The sequence below is a fragment of the Cervus canadensis genome, chromosome 1 (genome assembly GCF_019320065.1).
Source record: "Cervus canadensis isolate Bull #8, Minnesota chromosome 1, ASM1932006v1, whole genome shotgun sequence".
NCBI classification, from domain to species: domain Eukaryota; kingdom Metazoa; phylum Chordata; class Mammalia; order Artiodactyla; family Cervidae; genus Cervus; species Cervus canadensis.
In genome coordinates, this window is record NC_057386.1 from 124280461 (window position 1) to 124297855 (window position 17395).

Below are 17395 nucleotides of genomic sequence, written 5' to 3' on the forward strand. Positions count from 1 at the left end.
GCCATCCAACCATCTCATCCTCTGTCATCCCCTTCTCCTCCTGCCTTCAATCTTTCCCAGCATTAGGGTCTTTTGAAATGAGTCAGCTCTTCGCACCAGGTGGCCAAGGTTTTGGAGTTTCAACTTCAGCATCAGTCCTTCCAATGAATATTCACAACTGATTTCCTTTAGGATTGACTGGTTGGATCTCCTTACAGTCCAGGGGACTCTCAAAAGTCTTCTTCAACACCACAGTTCAAAAGCATCAATTTTTCAGGGCTCAGCTTTCTTTATGGTCCAACTCTCACATCCCTACATGAATACTGGAAAAACCATAGCCTTGACTAGACAGACCTATGTTGGCAAAGTAATGTCTCTGCTTTTTAATATGCCCTCTAGGTTGGTCATAACTTTTCTTCCAAGGAGTAAGCGTTTTACGTGCATTTTATGATATGTTAATTATATCTCAATAGAACAAACAAAGAAATCCAATAAGACCATTTCAGATGATGATACATGCTTTGAAGAAAATCAAACAAGATAGTTTGATAGGGTGGGGAGCAGGGATGCAACCAGAAAAGGCCTCTCCAAGGACGGGATAGGAACCCCCCATAGGCACTGTGCACTTTCCTGAAGAGTGAGCTTTCCTAGTTAAGAAGGGAAACTGCACACACAGGAGTCCATCTTAGGGAATCAACTTACAAACATATTAGCTTCCCTGAATACTTTTCCTACTAATGGTCTGGACTCTCAAAGTGTGAGTCCCCACATCAGCATCACGTGGGATCTTGTTAGAAATGCAAATTATCAGGCTCTCCTCAGACCTACTGAATTAGACACTCCAGGGATTGTCCCTCCCAGGTTATTTGGATGCAAACTCAAGTTTGAGAATCACTAATCTAGACCCTCGATACTCAAAATGTGATCCTGTTACTAGGAACATGGGCCTTGCCTCAACATGGGAGCTTGTTATGATGTAAAAATCTCAGCTTCCACTCTTAATTTACTCTCTTATGTCTCCTGCATTGGCAGGCGGTTTCTTTACCACTAGTGCCTAGAATCCGGAGAAGGCAATGGCACTCCACTCCAGTACTCTTGCCTGGAAAATCCCAGGGATGGCAGAGCCTGGTGGGCTGCCGTCTATGGGGTCGCACAGAGTCGGACACGACTGAAGCGACTTAGCAGCAGCAGCAGCAGCAGTGCCTAGAATCTACATCTTATGATTCCCAAAAGATTCATGTGCATATTAAAGTTTGAGAAGCACTGGTCTAGGCTATGTCATCTAGCATCCCAAACATGCTTTCTTCTTTGATATTTCATTTGACTGTATTTTGTTTCTTACAACCAGGTTGCTAGTTGCCTGGGAGAATGAATAAAATGAGGTGTCTACTTAATCTGAGCATGCAAGTACAGGCCAAAGTGCATGTGCAAACACACACACACACACACACCCATTCACTGCCTCCTAACCCTTCTGCTAGCACTCTTATTGACTTTTTGTTATCCACTCAAGCAAATGGATCCATTCATATTTTAGGTAAAGCAGCATCATTAACTGGCAAGCAGACTTCAAACTTTTTTGTTGTTGTTGTTATTGTTGTTGTTGGCCTGTACAATATTTTGAACATTGAGATATTCTACATAAAAATATGAACTTCCTGCTTTTTCCGAATTAAACTATTTGGAAAAAAATCAAACCATGTAACAACACTGGCTTCATATCCCACAGGAGAGCTCTCAGCTGGAGCTGAGTATCAGTGGTTCCCTCTTGGCTTGCCACAGTCCTCACCACTCTTTATTGCCTCATACCTCGCTGTATCACTTATTTCTGTTATCTGTCTGGCCCCTACAGGCATCTGAGTTTGAAACTCCTGACTAAGAGCTGGCTGAGATCAACACACAAGAGGCATTTTTAAAGAACACTGTCTTTGCTTCAGTGACTTTATTTTTTTCATATTTATTTATTTGCCTTCTCCCCCTCCCGCCCTGAGTCTTAGTTGCTGCAAGTGGAAACTTCATTGCAGTATGTGGGATCTTTTTAGTTATAGTATGTAGGATCTAGTCCCCTGACCAAAGATCGAACCTGAGCCCCCTTCATTGGGAGCTTGCAGTCTTAACCACTGGACCACCAGGGAAGTCCCATAAGAGGCTTTTTGCCTTCTCTGGGTCCATGGAGTCTCATCCAGGGCCCTGAAACCAGCTCCTAGTTTAGGTAATGTTTTGATCATTCCCTGCTGCTCTACTGAATAGGCTTGTGGCCATTAGTGGGAAGCGAGGCCTGGGTCAGTGGTCCCCAATTGCCCTCACAGGCTGTTTTTTCAGCAGCCAGCAGACGCATGCAGGGCAGTGTACCCATCAGATGTTAGCAAATGTCCTTCAAGTCTCTGAGCTGAGCCTAAGAACATTAGCTCCTGGAGAGATCTGAGCATTCTGAAGAACTGGTTGATCTTTCAGATCAAAGTGTTAGAGCATTTCTTCTCTGGAATCAAGCACCAGAAGAAATCTGTAGCCAAAAATAAATTGTGGAGACCTGATGGGTAACTTTATTTTCAAATAGCCACAGAAAAGAGAAGGAAATTAGAGGTTATATGAGGTATATGAGAAAATATATATAAGCTTTCTAAAACACAGAAAGTTGAAGGAATTGATCACATTGCAGATATTTCATCCTTTACCAAAAGATCTGTGGCCAAAGGTCCTTAGACAATGATTCAGTTTATTTATAAGATGTGTAAAGCAGGGAAGACCCACCCAGGACAGAATGCCTGATGGGCTTCTCTGTTCTCAGAATAGGTATATATGTGTATTCATTTCCTGTGGCTGCTTTAACAAATTACCACAAACTTGGTGGCTTTAAACAGCAGAAACTTTTCACAGTTCTGGAGTCCAGAAGTCCAAAATCAAGGTGTCAGCAGGGACATTCTCCCTCTAAAGGCCCCAAGGGATGATCTCCCCTTGCTGCTTCTGGCTTCCGATGGCTCTTGTTGTCGTGCTTAGTTGCGTCCAAATCTTTGCGACCCCATGGACTGTAACCTGCTGGACTCCTCTGTCCATGAGATTCTCCAGGCAAGAATACTGGAGTAGGTAGCCATCTCCGACTCCAAGGGATCTTCCTGACTCAGGAATTGAACCCAAGTCCCCTGCACTGGCAGGCAGATTCTTTACCACTGAGCCACCAAGGAATTACAGATCTTCACTGGTGCTCTGCTCTTAATGTGAATAATGCTTATTTTTTCTGCTTCTCAAGGATATCACCTTGCAATATATAATTGACCCTTGAACAATACAGGTTTGAACTGCCTGGGTCCATTCACACACAGACTATTTTAAATAATAAATATTAATACTATAGTACTACACAATCTGCAGTTGGTTGAATGCACAGTTGCAGAGGAAGTATGGATATGAAGGGCCAACTGTAAGTTAAAGTGGATTTTCCACTGGGCAGAGGGTGGGCACCCCAACCCCTGTGCTGTTTAAGAGTTAACTCTGTAGCCCTTCTAGCACCAGCACTCCATTTAGAACTTCATCTTTTTTTTTAAATAGGCCAATTCTAGTGGTTTTTTTAATTTCAAATTCCTAAGACAGAAAGTTTGATTGACCCAAAATATTGTTTCAAGCCATTTCCAACAAGATGAAACTGCTTGGTTCTTAACTCGTGGCTGCCTCCCTCCAGTATCTGCCTCCATCTTTACATGGGCTTCCCCTCTGGTTTCTGTTTTAACTCTCCCTCTCTTTCCTCTTATAAGGATAAAGTCACTGCATTTAAGGCCCACCCTAAATCCAGGATGATCTCATCTTGAGATCCTTAACTCATTTGCACTTGCAAAGATCCTATTTCCAAATAAGGTCACACTGACAGGTGCAGGGGTTAGGCACTTGAGACTTGCCTTTGGTGGGGGCATTATTCAACCCACTACAGCAGGCAAAAGCATCCTTGCCCGTGAGGGCCTGGTATTTCTGAGTGTGGTCCACTATTCACCTATATCAGAACCAGCTGGTCCCTTTCCTAGACATACAGGTTCCCAGAAACATTTCACACCATCTGAAACCACCCTTTGGGGGTGAGGCCCAGGAATCTGCCTTTTGAAAGTGCTTCCCAAGTGATTCTTGCCCTCAGTATGAGAACCACCATACCAAGCCCCTGAAAACTGAAATTCAAGTATTTACTACAGTGTTAACCTTCCAGCAAAACAGCTTCCATGGAGAGATTATGCAACCCTGGGGCATGGAGTGGTGATGCATGCGGGCTTTGCATTTTAAAAAGCAAATCAGTTAATAGAGCAAAAGAAAGTGTTGTCATTAAATGAGAACATTCAGATGCGAAGAAACTGAAACCCCTTTGGCCAGAAACAGGCACTGAAGTGCTGAGAACATCTAATTCATCTCTATGTCAGATCCGGAGAGTTTAAAAAAGAGAAAAAAATAGGAATTTCAGATGTTCCATACTATATTTTGGCAGAGCATTCATTTTTTGTTTTCTTCTCTCCCCACACCTATAAGTAGATTGTGAGTTAATAACTCAAAGAAAAAAAGTGTCCTAGGACTTCCCTGATGGTCCATCTCTAGTGGGTCATCTCTATGCGGTGGTGTCAGCTGTAAATGTCTGTAACACTCTGAGCTCCCAATGCAGGTGGTCTGGCTTCAATCTCTGGTTAGGGAACTATATCCCATATGCCACAACTAAGAGTTCAAAGATCACAGCTAAAGATCCTGCATGCTGCAACCAAGACCTGGAGCAGCCAAGTGAAAGTCCCTCAGTTGTGCTGGACTCCTTGTGACCCCGTGGACTCTACAGTCCATGGAATTCTCCAGGCCAGAATACTGGAATGGGTAGCCTTTCCCTTCTCCAGGGGATCTTCCCAACCCAGGGATCGAACCCAGGTCTCCTGCATTGCAGGCGAATTCTTTACCAGCTGAGCCACAAAGGAAGCTAAATAAATATACAAAAAAAAAAAAAAAAAAGCAGACTTTCCATCACTCGGTTATGCCAAAAGTAGAGGAGGTGACGTGGGGAGGTGGTGCTTTGGTTCCAGGTGAAGAGAGAGAGAAATTTGTGTTCTTCCCTTTGCTAACAACAGCAGAGCTGGAAGAAGACTAGAAAAGTAGATCGGACAAAGAAGACTAGATTGGCTACTGTTTCAGTTTTTCTTTTCATAAAATACCAGCACTTTCAGATAGATCTTTATAAATATGCATCCTTTTCCTCCTACAGATTTGCCAAGTACTATAAAGAAAATAACACTGAAAAGCGGACCCTGATAAAAGCTTACGGGATCCGTTTTGACATCCTGGTTTTCGGCACCGTAAGTCTCTTCTCTGCTCTCAGCCACTGGCATCTCCGTTCCTATGACTGTGTCTTAAATTACTGCCATAGTATCTCAAAGGGTGAATGCTTTGGTCCTAGTCATTAGCTGGCACTGTGCACTTTGCACATGGGATACAAAAAGGGGAAGAAATGTCCTTGTTCCTAACAAGTCATCTAATGACTACAAGAGTAGGCTTGAGGAAAAAACCTAATAATTCAACTTTTAAAATACTCTGATGCTTAAAAAGGAGAGAGAAATCGTATATTAATGCATATATATGGAATCTAGAAAGATGGTACTGACGAACCTATTTATAGGGCAGCAATGGAGACGGGGAGGCCTGGCGTGCTGTGGTTCATGGGGTCGCAAAGAGTCGGACACGACTGAGCAACTGAACTGAACTGAATGGAGACACATTCATAGAGAACAGACTTATGGATGTGGGTGGTGGGGAGGAAGGAGACGGTGGGACGGATGCGGAGAGTAGCATGGAAACATATACACTACCATATGTAAAATAGATAGCCAGTGGGAATTTGCTATATGACTCAGGGAACTCAAACTGGAGCTCTGTAATAACCTAGAAGGGTGGGAATGGGGTGGGAGGTGGGAGGGAGATTCAAGAGGGAGGGGACATATGTATACCTATGGCTGATTCATGCTGATGGATTGCAGAAACAAACTCAATATTGTAAAAGAATTATCCTTTAATTAAAAATAATTTTTTTAAAGGAAAGAGAAAGAGATCCCTCTGTAAAATAGTTTGTCAGGACAGAACCAAATTCAAATTGGGTTAGTTCACATAACTGATAAATCCAGAGGCAATTTTCAGACTTCAGGTATCGCTGAATTCAGATGTTTTAATAACATCATAAGGAACCTGCCCCCCTCCATCTCTTACATTTTTCTCCTCTGTTCTGGCTTCATTCCCAGTGGGTCATCTCTACGTGGTGGTATCAGCAGCTACTTATATCTTTGCAATTTAGCAACCTCTACAGAAAGAGAACACCTCAGCAAAAACCTCAGCAGATGCCACTGGCTTTGACTGGCCCAATATGGGCCACATGCTCACTGATAAACTAATCATTATGACTAGGGTCACTCACAATGGCTGGTCTTAGACCAGCCCTGAACCAGCCTCTTCCCTGCAAACTACAGGGATTGAGTATGCACAGAGATGGTTCTCCAAAGGAAAACTGGCATGCTGTCTCCAGAAGGAGGAGAGATGCAAAAACCAATGGATGCCCACATATCTTGTCTGACAGCATATTATTTACTTAATGTGGTAATAAGCCCCACAGGAATCAATGAGATATAGTGAGAAGATACAGTGAGAAGATACAAAGACACTGAGAATAAAAATCACAAGGACTTCAAAAGGGAGACTTTGTGCAGACATTCCTTCCCTCTGTTTCCAAAGTAATTTCAAATCACTTTTAGGGAAAGCTCTTCTGAAACCCTCACCTTGAATGGAAAAATAAACTTTCAGTGGCTCTCCTCTCAGTGTGTGGATTCTAGTGCTTCTTAGTTTAAAACACCCATGTTTTCAAGCACATCCTGAGAGACAGAAGCAGAATGAATGGGATTCATATTTTCAGTCTCCTTAATCTTTGTTGCTGTGAACACATTGGATGCAGTTGTCAGATTCATGGCACTAGACTCCCTCCTCTGCTGGAACTTACAATTACATGTTAGAGCAGAAAAGCATGATTCTGAATTTCAACCAAGTAATCTTTTGTACTCTGTTTTCAGGGGGGAAAATTTGACATCATCCAGCTGATCGTGTATATTGGTTCAACCCTCTCCTACTTTGGTTTGGTAAGAGATTCTTTTTCTCACACTTTATGAAAATGAAGTGCTTAAGGAAGTTTCACTGACAAGGTGCTTGTCTGGTTTTTTCCAGGCCACTGTGTTCGTTGACATGCTCATCAACACTTATTCAAGTAAATACTGTCGATCGCATGTTTATCCCTGGTGCAAGTGCTGTCAATTCTGCGCAGTCAATGAATACTACTACAAGAAGAAGTATGAATCCATTGTGGAGCCAACACAGGTAAGACTCAATGTGTCTACGGGATATCAAAATCAAAACACCTGAAGGGCCCATTGGCTCACTGAGGAGAGTGCAGAAATAAGGCCAAAAATTATAGGTGTCGTCAATCCCATGGTGGATAAGTATCAGGATCCTACCCCAATCCACATTCTCCCTCAGATGAATCCTTTCATTTTAGTGAAGAAAAGAGACAAAAATAGAGAAGCAGGATATAGGGAAAACAAATGTTTATGTTCTAGAATTTGTCAATTTGGTCAGATTTATAAAGCTGGTTGTGCAATAAAAGTATAATAACTTTGGAGAACAATTTGTCAATCTAGTAACATTTAAACAGGACATACTTTACACCCTGGCATTTCTGCCTCTCCATACCTGTCCTAGAGAAACACTCACATGGGTACCCAAGTAGTGCACATGTACAAGATGTCTGTCACAGTGCTATGTGTGACAGTGATGAAGAGCATCTGCCCAAATGCCCAAGAGGTGAACAGTGAAATGAACTATGATAAATCCATAGTAGGGAATGCCTGGCACCAGTTTTAAAAAATGACACAGATAATTATAAAAGCAAATGCTCATATAGAGTTCCCAGTGCTGTGTATACATTAACTCACTGAACCTTCACACAGCCTTACAGGTGGGTTTATAGGACCGTGTGATTATCAGTAGAACTCTAGATAGGTACTACTTTTATCTTTCTGCAGATGAGGAAACTGAGGCACAGGAAGGTTAAATTATTTGCCCAAAATCATACAGTTGGCAGAGCTGGTATTCTAACTCAGGCAGGCTTGTTTCAGAATCCATGTTGGTAATTATTATGTTAGAGGTACGGACATGAGCAAATATCCAAGATTGTTGAAAGTGAAAAAGCAAACTATGGAACAATATCTGTGGTATGATATATAGGTTAAAAAGCAACTATACACAAAAACTAATTTTATGTATTTTCTACACATATATATGTGTATTTATATACACACATATATATTCTGTATATTTTTATGTGCATTATACACACACATGTAAATGTGTGTGGGGAAGTAATAAACGTATACAAAAAGGTTTGGGCACTCACAAATCACTCACAGTGATTGCTTATGGAAAGGAGCCTCAGATGGGGGAGTAGTCAAAGGAAATTTTAGTTCATCTGTATGGTTTTCATTTGATTCATTTGGAATTTGATTAATTTTGGAATCCATGATTTCCTCCAATCAAAGAGAAATCTCTGGTACTTTAAAAACAACAAAGAGGGTTTCTTTCCCTTGTCCAAGAACACTGCTGTCCTTTTGTAGCAGCTGAATGCACAATTCATTGTTCATTGTACATGTATTTGCAATTAAAATCAAAGTTCATCTTTGCAACTAAAATTAATCACCATTTCATGGCCCAAGATGGGAGGCAATTTAATGAAGATATAAATAATTTAAGTTGCAATAGTATAACTTTCCGGAGATATTCAACCTTAGCATAACTGAAATTGAGGGAACACAACAAAGGAATTTTATATAGCACTTGGGGTACCTGGAGATAATAGGCAGTAAGCTGTGGATACTCTAAGTCTACAAATTAAGGTGGCGGGGGCTCCATTTCTGATACTCAGAATCAATTCTTTCTTAGTTAGCAAGAGTTTCTGGTTAGCTTGTTTAATGGGTTGTCATTCGGTAAGTAGGAATAACAGTTGCCTTTAGATATGTTCAGATACACAGTAGGTGTAACTCTGTACTAAAATGGCTAACCGTTTATCTCCTAGACATTAAAATATGTGTCCTTTGTGGATGAACCCTATATTAGGATGGTAAATGAAAGACTACTTGGGAGAAGTCTGCAAGATGTCAAAGGTGAAAAAGTTCAGGTAAGTTGTTTAGTGCTTGCTTTTTGTTTTTTGGCTGTGCAGCACAGCCTACGGGATTTTAGTTTCCTGATGGAACCCACACCCCCTGCAGTGGAGGCTTGGAGTCCTAACCACTGGATCCCCAGGGAATTCTCATTAGTCTTTCCACACTAATTAATTGATTGATTTGGTTGTGTGGGGTCTTAGCTGTGGCACACAGGATCTTCCTTGCGTCATGTGGGATCTTTCGTCGAGGCTCACAGCCTCTCTAGTTGTGGTGCTCTGGCTTCAGCAGTTGCAGTGTGTGGGCTTAGCTGCCCTGCCGCATGTGGGATCTTAGCTCTCAGACCAGGTATCGAACCTGTGACCCCTGCATTCCAAGGTGGATTCTTAACCACTAGACTACCAGGGAAATCCCAGTCTTTTTAAAAGAATACTTACTATTAAATGTAAATATATCTAGAAATGTGTATAAATCACAACTGATGACAAAGTAAACACCATGCAACACATGGTACCAGCACCCAGATTTTAAAAGTGAATATTAATAGCAGAAGGCCCTTTAATGCCTCTACCCAATTACTATCTTCCCTTAAAAGCAGACATTATCCTGCATTCAAACGTTAGTTTTACCTCTTATAGAATTTTACAAAATTTGAATCCTATAGTATGTATTCAGTACATACCCTGTTGAGTGGCTTCCTTCACTCAACTCTATTTTTGTGAGAGTCATCCATGATGTTGTGTGTAGCAGTGGTTCATTCTCATTGTTGTATAATTTCTGTTTTATACACATTCAATTTATTTATCCATTCAATTGTTGAATGAACTACCCATTTGGTTAGTTTCCACTTTGGGGTTCATGCCAATGTTGCCGCCACAGTAAACATATGGCACCTGAGAAGGGAACTGCTGAGTCATGAGGCAGGTCTGGGTGTAGTTTTCATAGTTACTACCTAAAAGTTCTCTAAAGTGGGTGTTCTCATTCACACTCTCCCCAGCAGTTCTGGCTGCTGGACATCTTCACTGACTGCATTAGTTTTCTACAGCTGCTGTAACACATTACCACAAACTAGGGAGCCTGGAGCAACAGAAGTGTATTCTCTCACAGTTCTGGAGGTTAGAAGTCTGAAATCAAGCTGTCAAAAGGGCTGTACTCCCTCTGAAGGCTCTAGGGGAGGCTCCTTTCTTGTTTATTCCAGCTCCAGATGCTTGTTTCACCTGTTAGGATGTCCAGCACAATACTGATCAGAAATGATAAGAGCAGGCATCTTTGTTTCATTTCCTAAATCAGGAAGAAAGTTTTTTTATTTCACTATTGCATTTGCTGTAGGGTTTTGTTTTTGTTTTTTTGGCCTCCCTCATGGCTTGCAGGGATCCCAATTCCCTGACCAGGGGTTGAACCTGGCCCACCGCAGTGAAAGTGCTGAGTCCAGGCAATTCCCTGTTGTAGGTTTTTAAAGAATACCCTATCAGATTAGGAAAATTCCCCTCTGCTCCTAAGAATTTTTATCATGACTGGATACTGAGTTTTAAATGATGTATTTTTTCAGGCTTTTAAAATAATGAGTTTTCTTTATTCTGTTTTTTAGTACATTACACTGATTGGTTTTCAAATATTAAGCCAACCTTTCATTGCTGCAATAAAATACATTGAATGCAATGTATTATTCTTTGTATTTACTGCTGGATTCAATTCACTAATACTTAAGAACTTTACATCTCTTCTTGAGAGAGACTGGCCAAAAATTTTCCATTCTTGTAATGTTTTTAATCAGGCCTGGGTATAAAGCGAACTCTCATATGTTGGGGAAGGGCAGTAAAATACACATAATATAAAATTTACATCTTAAACCATTTTAAACCATTTTACAGAGTACAGTTCAGTAACATTTAGTATATCCACCACACTGAGCAACATCACCACTGCCTTGCTCCAGAACTTTTTCATCACCCCAAAAGGAAACTTTGAATCCATTCAGCAGCCACTCCCACTCACTTCTCCCCAGGCCCTGTGCAACCACTAATGTGCTTTTTGTATCCATGAATTTGCCTATTTTGGACATTTCATGTAAATTGAATCTTACTTGTCTCCTTATGTCTGGTTCCTTTCATTTAGCATAATGTCTTCAAGGTTCCATCCATGTTTGGCTAAACAGCCATGTTTAGTATTTGTCAGTAATTAATTCCTTTTCATAGCCGTATGAACATAATTTTTTTTTTTTTGGTCTGTGTAGGTCTTGTTGCTACATGTGGGCTTTCTCTAGCCATGGCGAGCAGGGGCTACTCTCTTGTTGTGGAGCGTGGGCTTCTCATTGTGGTGGCTTCTCTTGTTGCAGAGCATGGGTTCAGTAGTTGTGGCGCTCAGGCTTAGTTGCCCTGTAGCATATGAGATCTTCCCAGACCAGGGATCAAACCCACGTCCCCTGCACTGGCAGGTCGGTTCTCAACACTGGACCACCAGGGAAGTCCTGAACATAACAGTTTTTTATCCATTCATTCATTGATGGACATGGGTTATTTTCACCCTTTGGCTATTATAATAATGGTGCTGTGTACATTCATGTACATGAACCATTTAGTTTTAATGTACTCAACTCATACTCTCTTTGTCTGGTGAATGAAGGTATATGTCACAAAGAATAGATATAAATGATGGCAATTATGGCAAATTCCCTTGGAGGATAACAAATGGATTTTTCAGAAAAGGGAGCATGGTGAGAAAGGAGAGCTAAGTCAGCAAATATTTATTGTCTACTATGTGCTGGGCACTGCCGTAGGCACTGGGGATACAGGCAGTAAACAAAGCAAATAGGGCCCCTGCTTTCATGTGGAAGAAAAATCATCCAGGAAACATATGAGTTCATAAGATCATTTCAGATGGCGGTAAGTACTAATGAAGAGCATAGGACATCATCATGTGGTAAGAGAAGGACCGGAGAGGAGAGGAACTACCTAGATCAGGTGGGCGGGGCCCGGAGGTCTCTCTGATGAGAGGATATATGCACCAAGGCCTGGCTTTTCTGAATTTCACTTTCCAAACCTGTAAAATAGAGATCTGGACACATATCTCATGAGGCTTTCCTTTTTAAAAAAAAAAAATTATTTATTTATTTTTGGTTGCTCTGGGTCTTTGTTGCCACACGCTGGCCCTCTCCAGTTTCAGTGAACAGGGGCCACTCTTCGCTGAGCTGCACGGGCCTCTCACTGCAGTGGCTTCTTCTGTTTCGGAGCACAGGCTCCAGGCACATGGGCTCAGAAGTTGTGGCTCATGGGCTTTAGTTGCTCTGCGGCATGTGGAATCTTCACAGACCCGGGATCAAACCTTGTCCCTTGCATTGGCAGGCAGATTCTCACCCACTGCGCCACCAAGGGAAGCCCTCATGAGGTTTTTCAAAAGCTTAAATGAGGCGATGCTTGCGAAACACAGACTTGACGTGTACATTTAATAAATGGGAGCTGCTAGTATTAATGTAGTATTAAATGTAACTTTATAAGTTCATAAGAAAATTAAAGAACCCAGAACCCTAGGGGCTGTCACTGCTGACGGGTTTGGAAACTTGCCTTTTTCAGAGATCCCAGCTGGACTTTTCGGACTTGTCCCGGCTGCCTCTGTCTCTTCATGACCCACCCCCCATTCCCGGACAACCAGAGGAGATCCAGCTGCTTGGTGAAGAGGCGCGCCTTAAATCCAGGGACTGCCCGGATTGGTGCCAGTGCGGAAGCTGCCTTCCATCCCAACTCCCTGAGAACCAGAGACGCCTGGAGGAGCTGTGCTGCCGGAAAAAGCTGGGTGCCTGTATCACCACCTCAGAGCTATTCAAGGACCTCGTGCTGTCCAGGCGGGCCCTGCAGTTCCTCCTGCAGTACCAGGAGCCCCTGCTGGTGCTGGATGCAGATTCTGCCAACAGCCGGCTGCGGCACTGCGCCTACAGGAGCTACACCACCTGGCGCTTTGGCTCCCAGGACCTGGCTGACTTCGCCATCCTGCCCAGCTGCTGCCGCTGGAGGATCCGGAGGGAGTTCCCCAAGAGTGAAGGCCAGTACAGTGGCTTCAAGAGTCCTTACTGATGCACTGAGCAGTCACAGAATATTGCCTTTGCTTGCACCTTGAGCTTCACCTGCAAGGATGTGTGTCCAGATTTTTAGCCAAAGGGAAATGGGCTTTCCTCTCCCCCAGCTCTATGTGTGTCAGAGAGCAAAGTGACAGGGTAAACAAACAACAGATAAACCAGAATCCCTCAGCATGGACTGAGGGTCAAGAGATTCAGATTCATTTCTCCATTCTGTCCCTAGGTGGTTGAGATCCTAGGCCTTTAACCTCTGTACCTTAGTTGCCTTATTAGCCAACCTACTGTTTCACAATTAGGAGAGCAAATTGAGGCAGTGTACACAAATTTTCTTATTAATGCATAAAAGCTACATGAATATGGGCTTCCCTGGTGGTCAAGTGGTTAAGAATCCACCTGCCAAAGCAGGGGATATGGGTTCAATCCCTGATCCAGGAACACCCCGCATGCTGCAGAGCAGCTAAGCCCATGCACCACAACTACTGAAGCCCATGCCCTAGAGCCCATGCTCCACAACAAGAGAAGCCACTGCAATAAGAAGCCCGCATATTGCAATGAAGAGGAGCCCCCGCTCTCTGCAACTAGAGAAAGCCCGCACACGCATAGCAATGAAGACCCCAGCACAGCCAAAAATGAATTTTTTAAAAAATAATGTTCTTTTGAAAAAAGAATGAGGAGGGTTAAAAGTGCCCACAAGTTTTTTTGACATCTGTTCCACAGGACCTGAGAGTTATATCTCCTCCCCTTGGGTCTTGACAGCTTTGATCACTTTATCCAATGATAAAGTGATGCTGTATCTGATTCAGGGTCTTGGTCCTAAGATGCTGACAGTTTCCATTTCCTGTCCCTTGAAACTCTTGCTACAAAGAAAACCAGCTCTCCTATAAAAACCTGCCCATTCGGAGTCCACCCTGCTGTGAGGAAGCCCAAGCAGATGCGTGGAGAGGAGAGATGCCTGACCAGCGCCCAGCACTCAAGACATCCAAGCCTGTCACTAGACATGGTAGAGAAGAATCCTCCAGGCTATTCCAGATCCTGCTAACATATAACTGCAGCTGAACAGACACCCTAAGTGAGAGTTTCCCAGTGAACCCACAGAACAGAATTGTTATCTTAAACTATTTTTGGGGTTGTCTGTTATACAGCAACAGATAACTGGGACAGACAGCAAGCCTGACTCATAGGACGTAGACTCAGCCTACACCTTCTCTGGTTCTAAGGTTCTTAGGCAGCCTGGATATCCCTGGAGCCCCTTGAGGGCTTAGGTTTCCTTTTATTTTAATTGGAGGATATTTGCATTACAAAGTTGTGTTGGTTTCTACTGTAAAACAATGCAAATCAGCCATAATATATATATGTTGTTATTGTTCAGTTCCTCAGTCGTGTCTGACTTTTTGCAATCCCATGGACTGCAGCAGGCCAGGCTTCCCTGTCCTTCACCATCTCCCAGAGCTTGCTCAAACTCATGTCCATTGAGTCAGTGATGCCATCCAACCATCTCATCCTCTGTTGTCCGCTTCTCCTGACTTCAATCTTTCCCCACATCAGGGTCTTTTCTAATGAGTCGGCTCTTCACATCAAGTGGCTGAAATATTGGAGCTTCAGCTTCAGCATCAGTCCTTCCAGTGAATATTCAGGACTGATTTCCTTCAGGATTGACTGGTTTGATCTCCTTGCAGTCCAAGGGACTCTCAAGAGTCTTCTCCAACACCACAGTTCAAAAGCATCAAGTCTTCAGCACTCAGTCTTCTTTATGGTGCAACCCTCACATCCATACATGACTACTGGAAAAACCATAGCTTTGACCATATGGACCTTTGTTGGCAAAGTAATGTCTCTGCTTTTTAATACACTGTCTAGATTTGTCATAGCTTTTCTTCCAAGAAGCAAGCATCTTTTAATTTCGTGGCTGCAGTCACCATCTGCGATGATTTTGGAGCCCAAGAAAATAAAATCTGTCACTGTTTCCATTGTTTCCTCATCTATTTGCCATAAAGGGATGGGACTGAATGCCATGATCTTCGTTTTTTGAATGTTGAGTTTTAAGCCAGCAATATATGTGTGTGTATATATATATACAGCATATATGCACCATATGTATCTTCAGCAATATATATGTGACTACAGACCAAATCAGGTAACTCACCAGACCAGCTCTGGAATCCATCAAATCTAACTGCTGAGCTACCCAATACATTGCAATCCACATCACATTTCTATGACTGGAAGTAACTATTGCTGTTAAAAACTGGAAAAAATAAAAGCCACCTTTATGCCTTTAACATCCTGTACTTTGCAACCAGTTACAATGGATACAGTCTGATTGCTACTTAAAAAGCAATTCACACTCAAAGCTCTTACCATTTCTATCCATCAACCACTGAGAGTATAAAAATGAATAGCAGGTTTTAGGATCCTCCTCAGGATTTCCTTTTCAAGGTTTTAGCACTAGAACAGGCTGTTTCAAAATGACAACTATTTTAAACAATAAATACAGAGCACTATTCAAAACTGTGACTAATAAATGGTGTGTGAGTTTTTATACATACTCTTTAATATTTAGCACTTTGATACTTTTAAAAAATCACCAGCTTTCTACTGTATTAATGTAAAATAATATGAACAAAAACCTTCCTTTTTTGACCTAGCATTTTATCTGGCTTTAAACTCAGGAATCAAGTTAACTGGGCCAGATTTAACTCATTTTTACTACCTTTCAGAGATATTTTTGAAAAGTGAATTACATATGACTTCTTCAGCACTGAAATTTTTTACTCCAAGAATTCTATGTACCTGCTACAGATTTCCATTCTGATAGCCTCTGAGCCTTCACATGAAATTTTTTGGTGCCTATTCCTAGTGTGTTTCTCTCACCTTGTGGAGGCCCCAGATGGAGTCAGAATTCAGAATGACAAATAATCACTGGATCCACCTACTGTTTTCCTTCACCTTTCCCAGATGCTCTGGGTGAGAGGGTGAAGTGTTACGTCAACTGCATGTCTGACACTTCCTAGAATAACATGCATCACATTTATATTCTTATTTTTAGTCTACTGTAGAAAACAGTGTCATTGCCAAAGGCATCCTAATTAAAGTCACATTTTATAGGATCTGTTTTTTGAACTTAAATCCATTCTTCTGTTATAGGAATTGCACAGTATTCACTGCTTCATCTCTGTATCGGAGATTTGCTTTCTTGTAACTCTGCCTGATTTCATGTAGCATTGGTATGGACTTGCATTCTTCTCTTTAGAGGGAATCCTTCTTAAAACCCTTCCTAATTCTAGCTTGGCAATGCAGATGTCTTAACTGTTTTGATAATAAAAAAAAAAAAAATAATGTGTAATTCGTATTTATTGACGTATTCCTTTTACTTTCTTTTCTCAGAAGATCCGCAAATCAGTAGTCTTATTCACTGACACATTCATTCAACATACACACCCTGAGGCACTATGACACACAAAGATGAATTTTAGTCTCTGCCCTCAGTTCCTCACACAGATCTCCTAAATCCCTTGGAATTTCCTGGAGATGGAGCTGTCTTGTGTTCTAATGAGGCCAGTCTTGGTGGGCTCCTGGATAACTTCAGAAAGGGGGCTGGTCACCGAAAGACCAAGCCATGATTAGAAGCTTGGAACTTTCAGTCCTACTCCCATACCCTCCAGAGTTGAGGAGGGGGGTGGGATGGAAACTAAGTTAGTCACTGATTTTGACTATGTAATGAAGGTTCCGTAAAAATCCCTACCTTATGGGGTTAAGAAACCTTTCATATTGAAGAACACATCCACATTTGGGGAGAGGGGTACACCCCCAACTCCACAAGGACAAAAGCTTCTGTACTCAGGACTCTTCTGGCTCTCACTCTATGTAACTCTTTATCTGGCCATTCATCTGTATCTTTTATTATATCTTTTACAGTAAGTGAGTAAATGTGTTTTCCTGAGTTCTACTGAACCTGAGGAGGGGGTTATAGGAACCCCCAACTTACAACCAGTTGGTCAGAAATACAGGTGACAGCCTTGAATGTCTGAAGTGGGGGACAATCTTGTGGCATTGAGCCCTTAACCTGTGAGGTTTATGCTAACTCCAGGTAATTCATGTCCAAACTGAATTGCAAGACACCCAGTTGGTGTCTGGAGAGTTTTGGAGAATT

At 42.1% G+C, this 17395-nt stretch overlaps 2 protein-coding genes across 5 annotated transcripts in view; one reads left to right on the top strand and one right to left on the bottom strand.

Moving 5' to 3' along the window:
• Positions 1–13713, top strand: part of P2RX7 (purinergic receptor P2X 7) — a 56217-nt gene extending 42504 nt beyond the window's left edge. For all 4 annotated transcript variants that reach the window (XM_043441019.1, XM_043441038.1, XM_043441030.1 and 1 more), the window contains 5 exons: positions 5195–5285; positions 7041–7106; positions 7192–7341; positions 9092–9193; positions 12746–13713. In XM_043441019.1, coding sequence (XP_043296954.1) covers positions 5195–5285; positions 7041–7106; positions 7192–7341; positions 9092–9193; positions 12746–13243 — 907 coding nt within the window. In that variant the 3' untranslated portion in view covers positions 13244–13713. The remainder of the gene's footprint in view (positions 1–5194; positions 5286–7040; positions 7107–7191; positions 7342–9091; positions 9194–12745) is intronic.
• The window catches only part of IFT81 (intraflagellar transport 81), a 209636-nt gene that overhangs the window by 169255 nt on the left and 22986 nt on the right, over positions 1–17395 (bottom strand). The window lies entirely within an intron of this gene.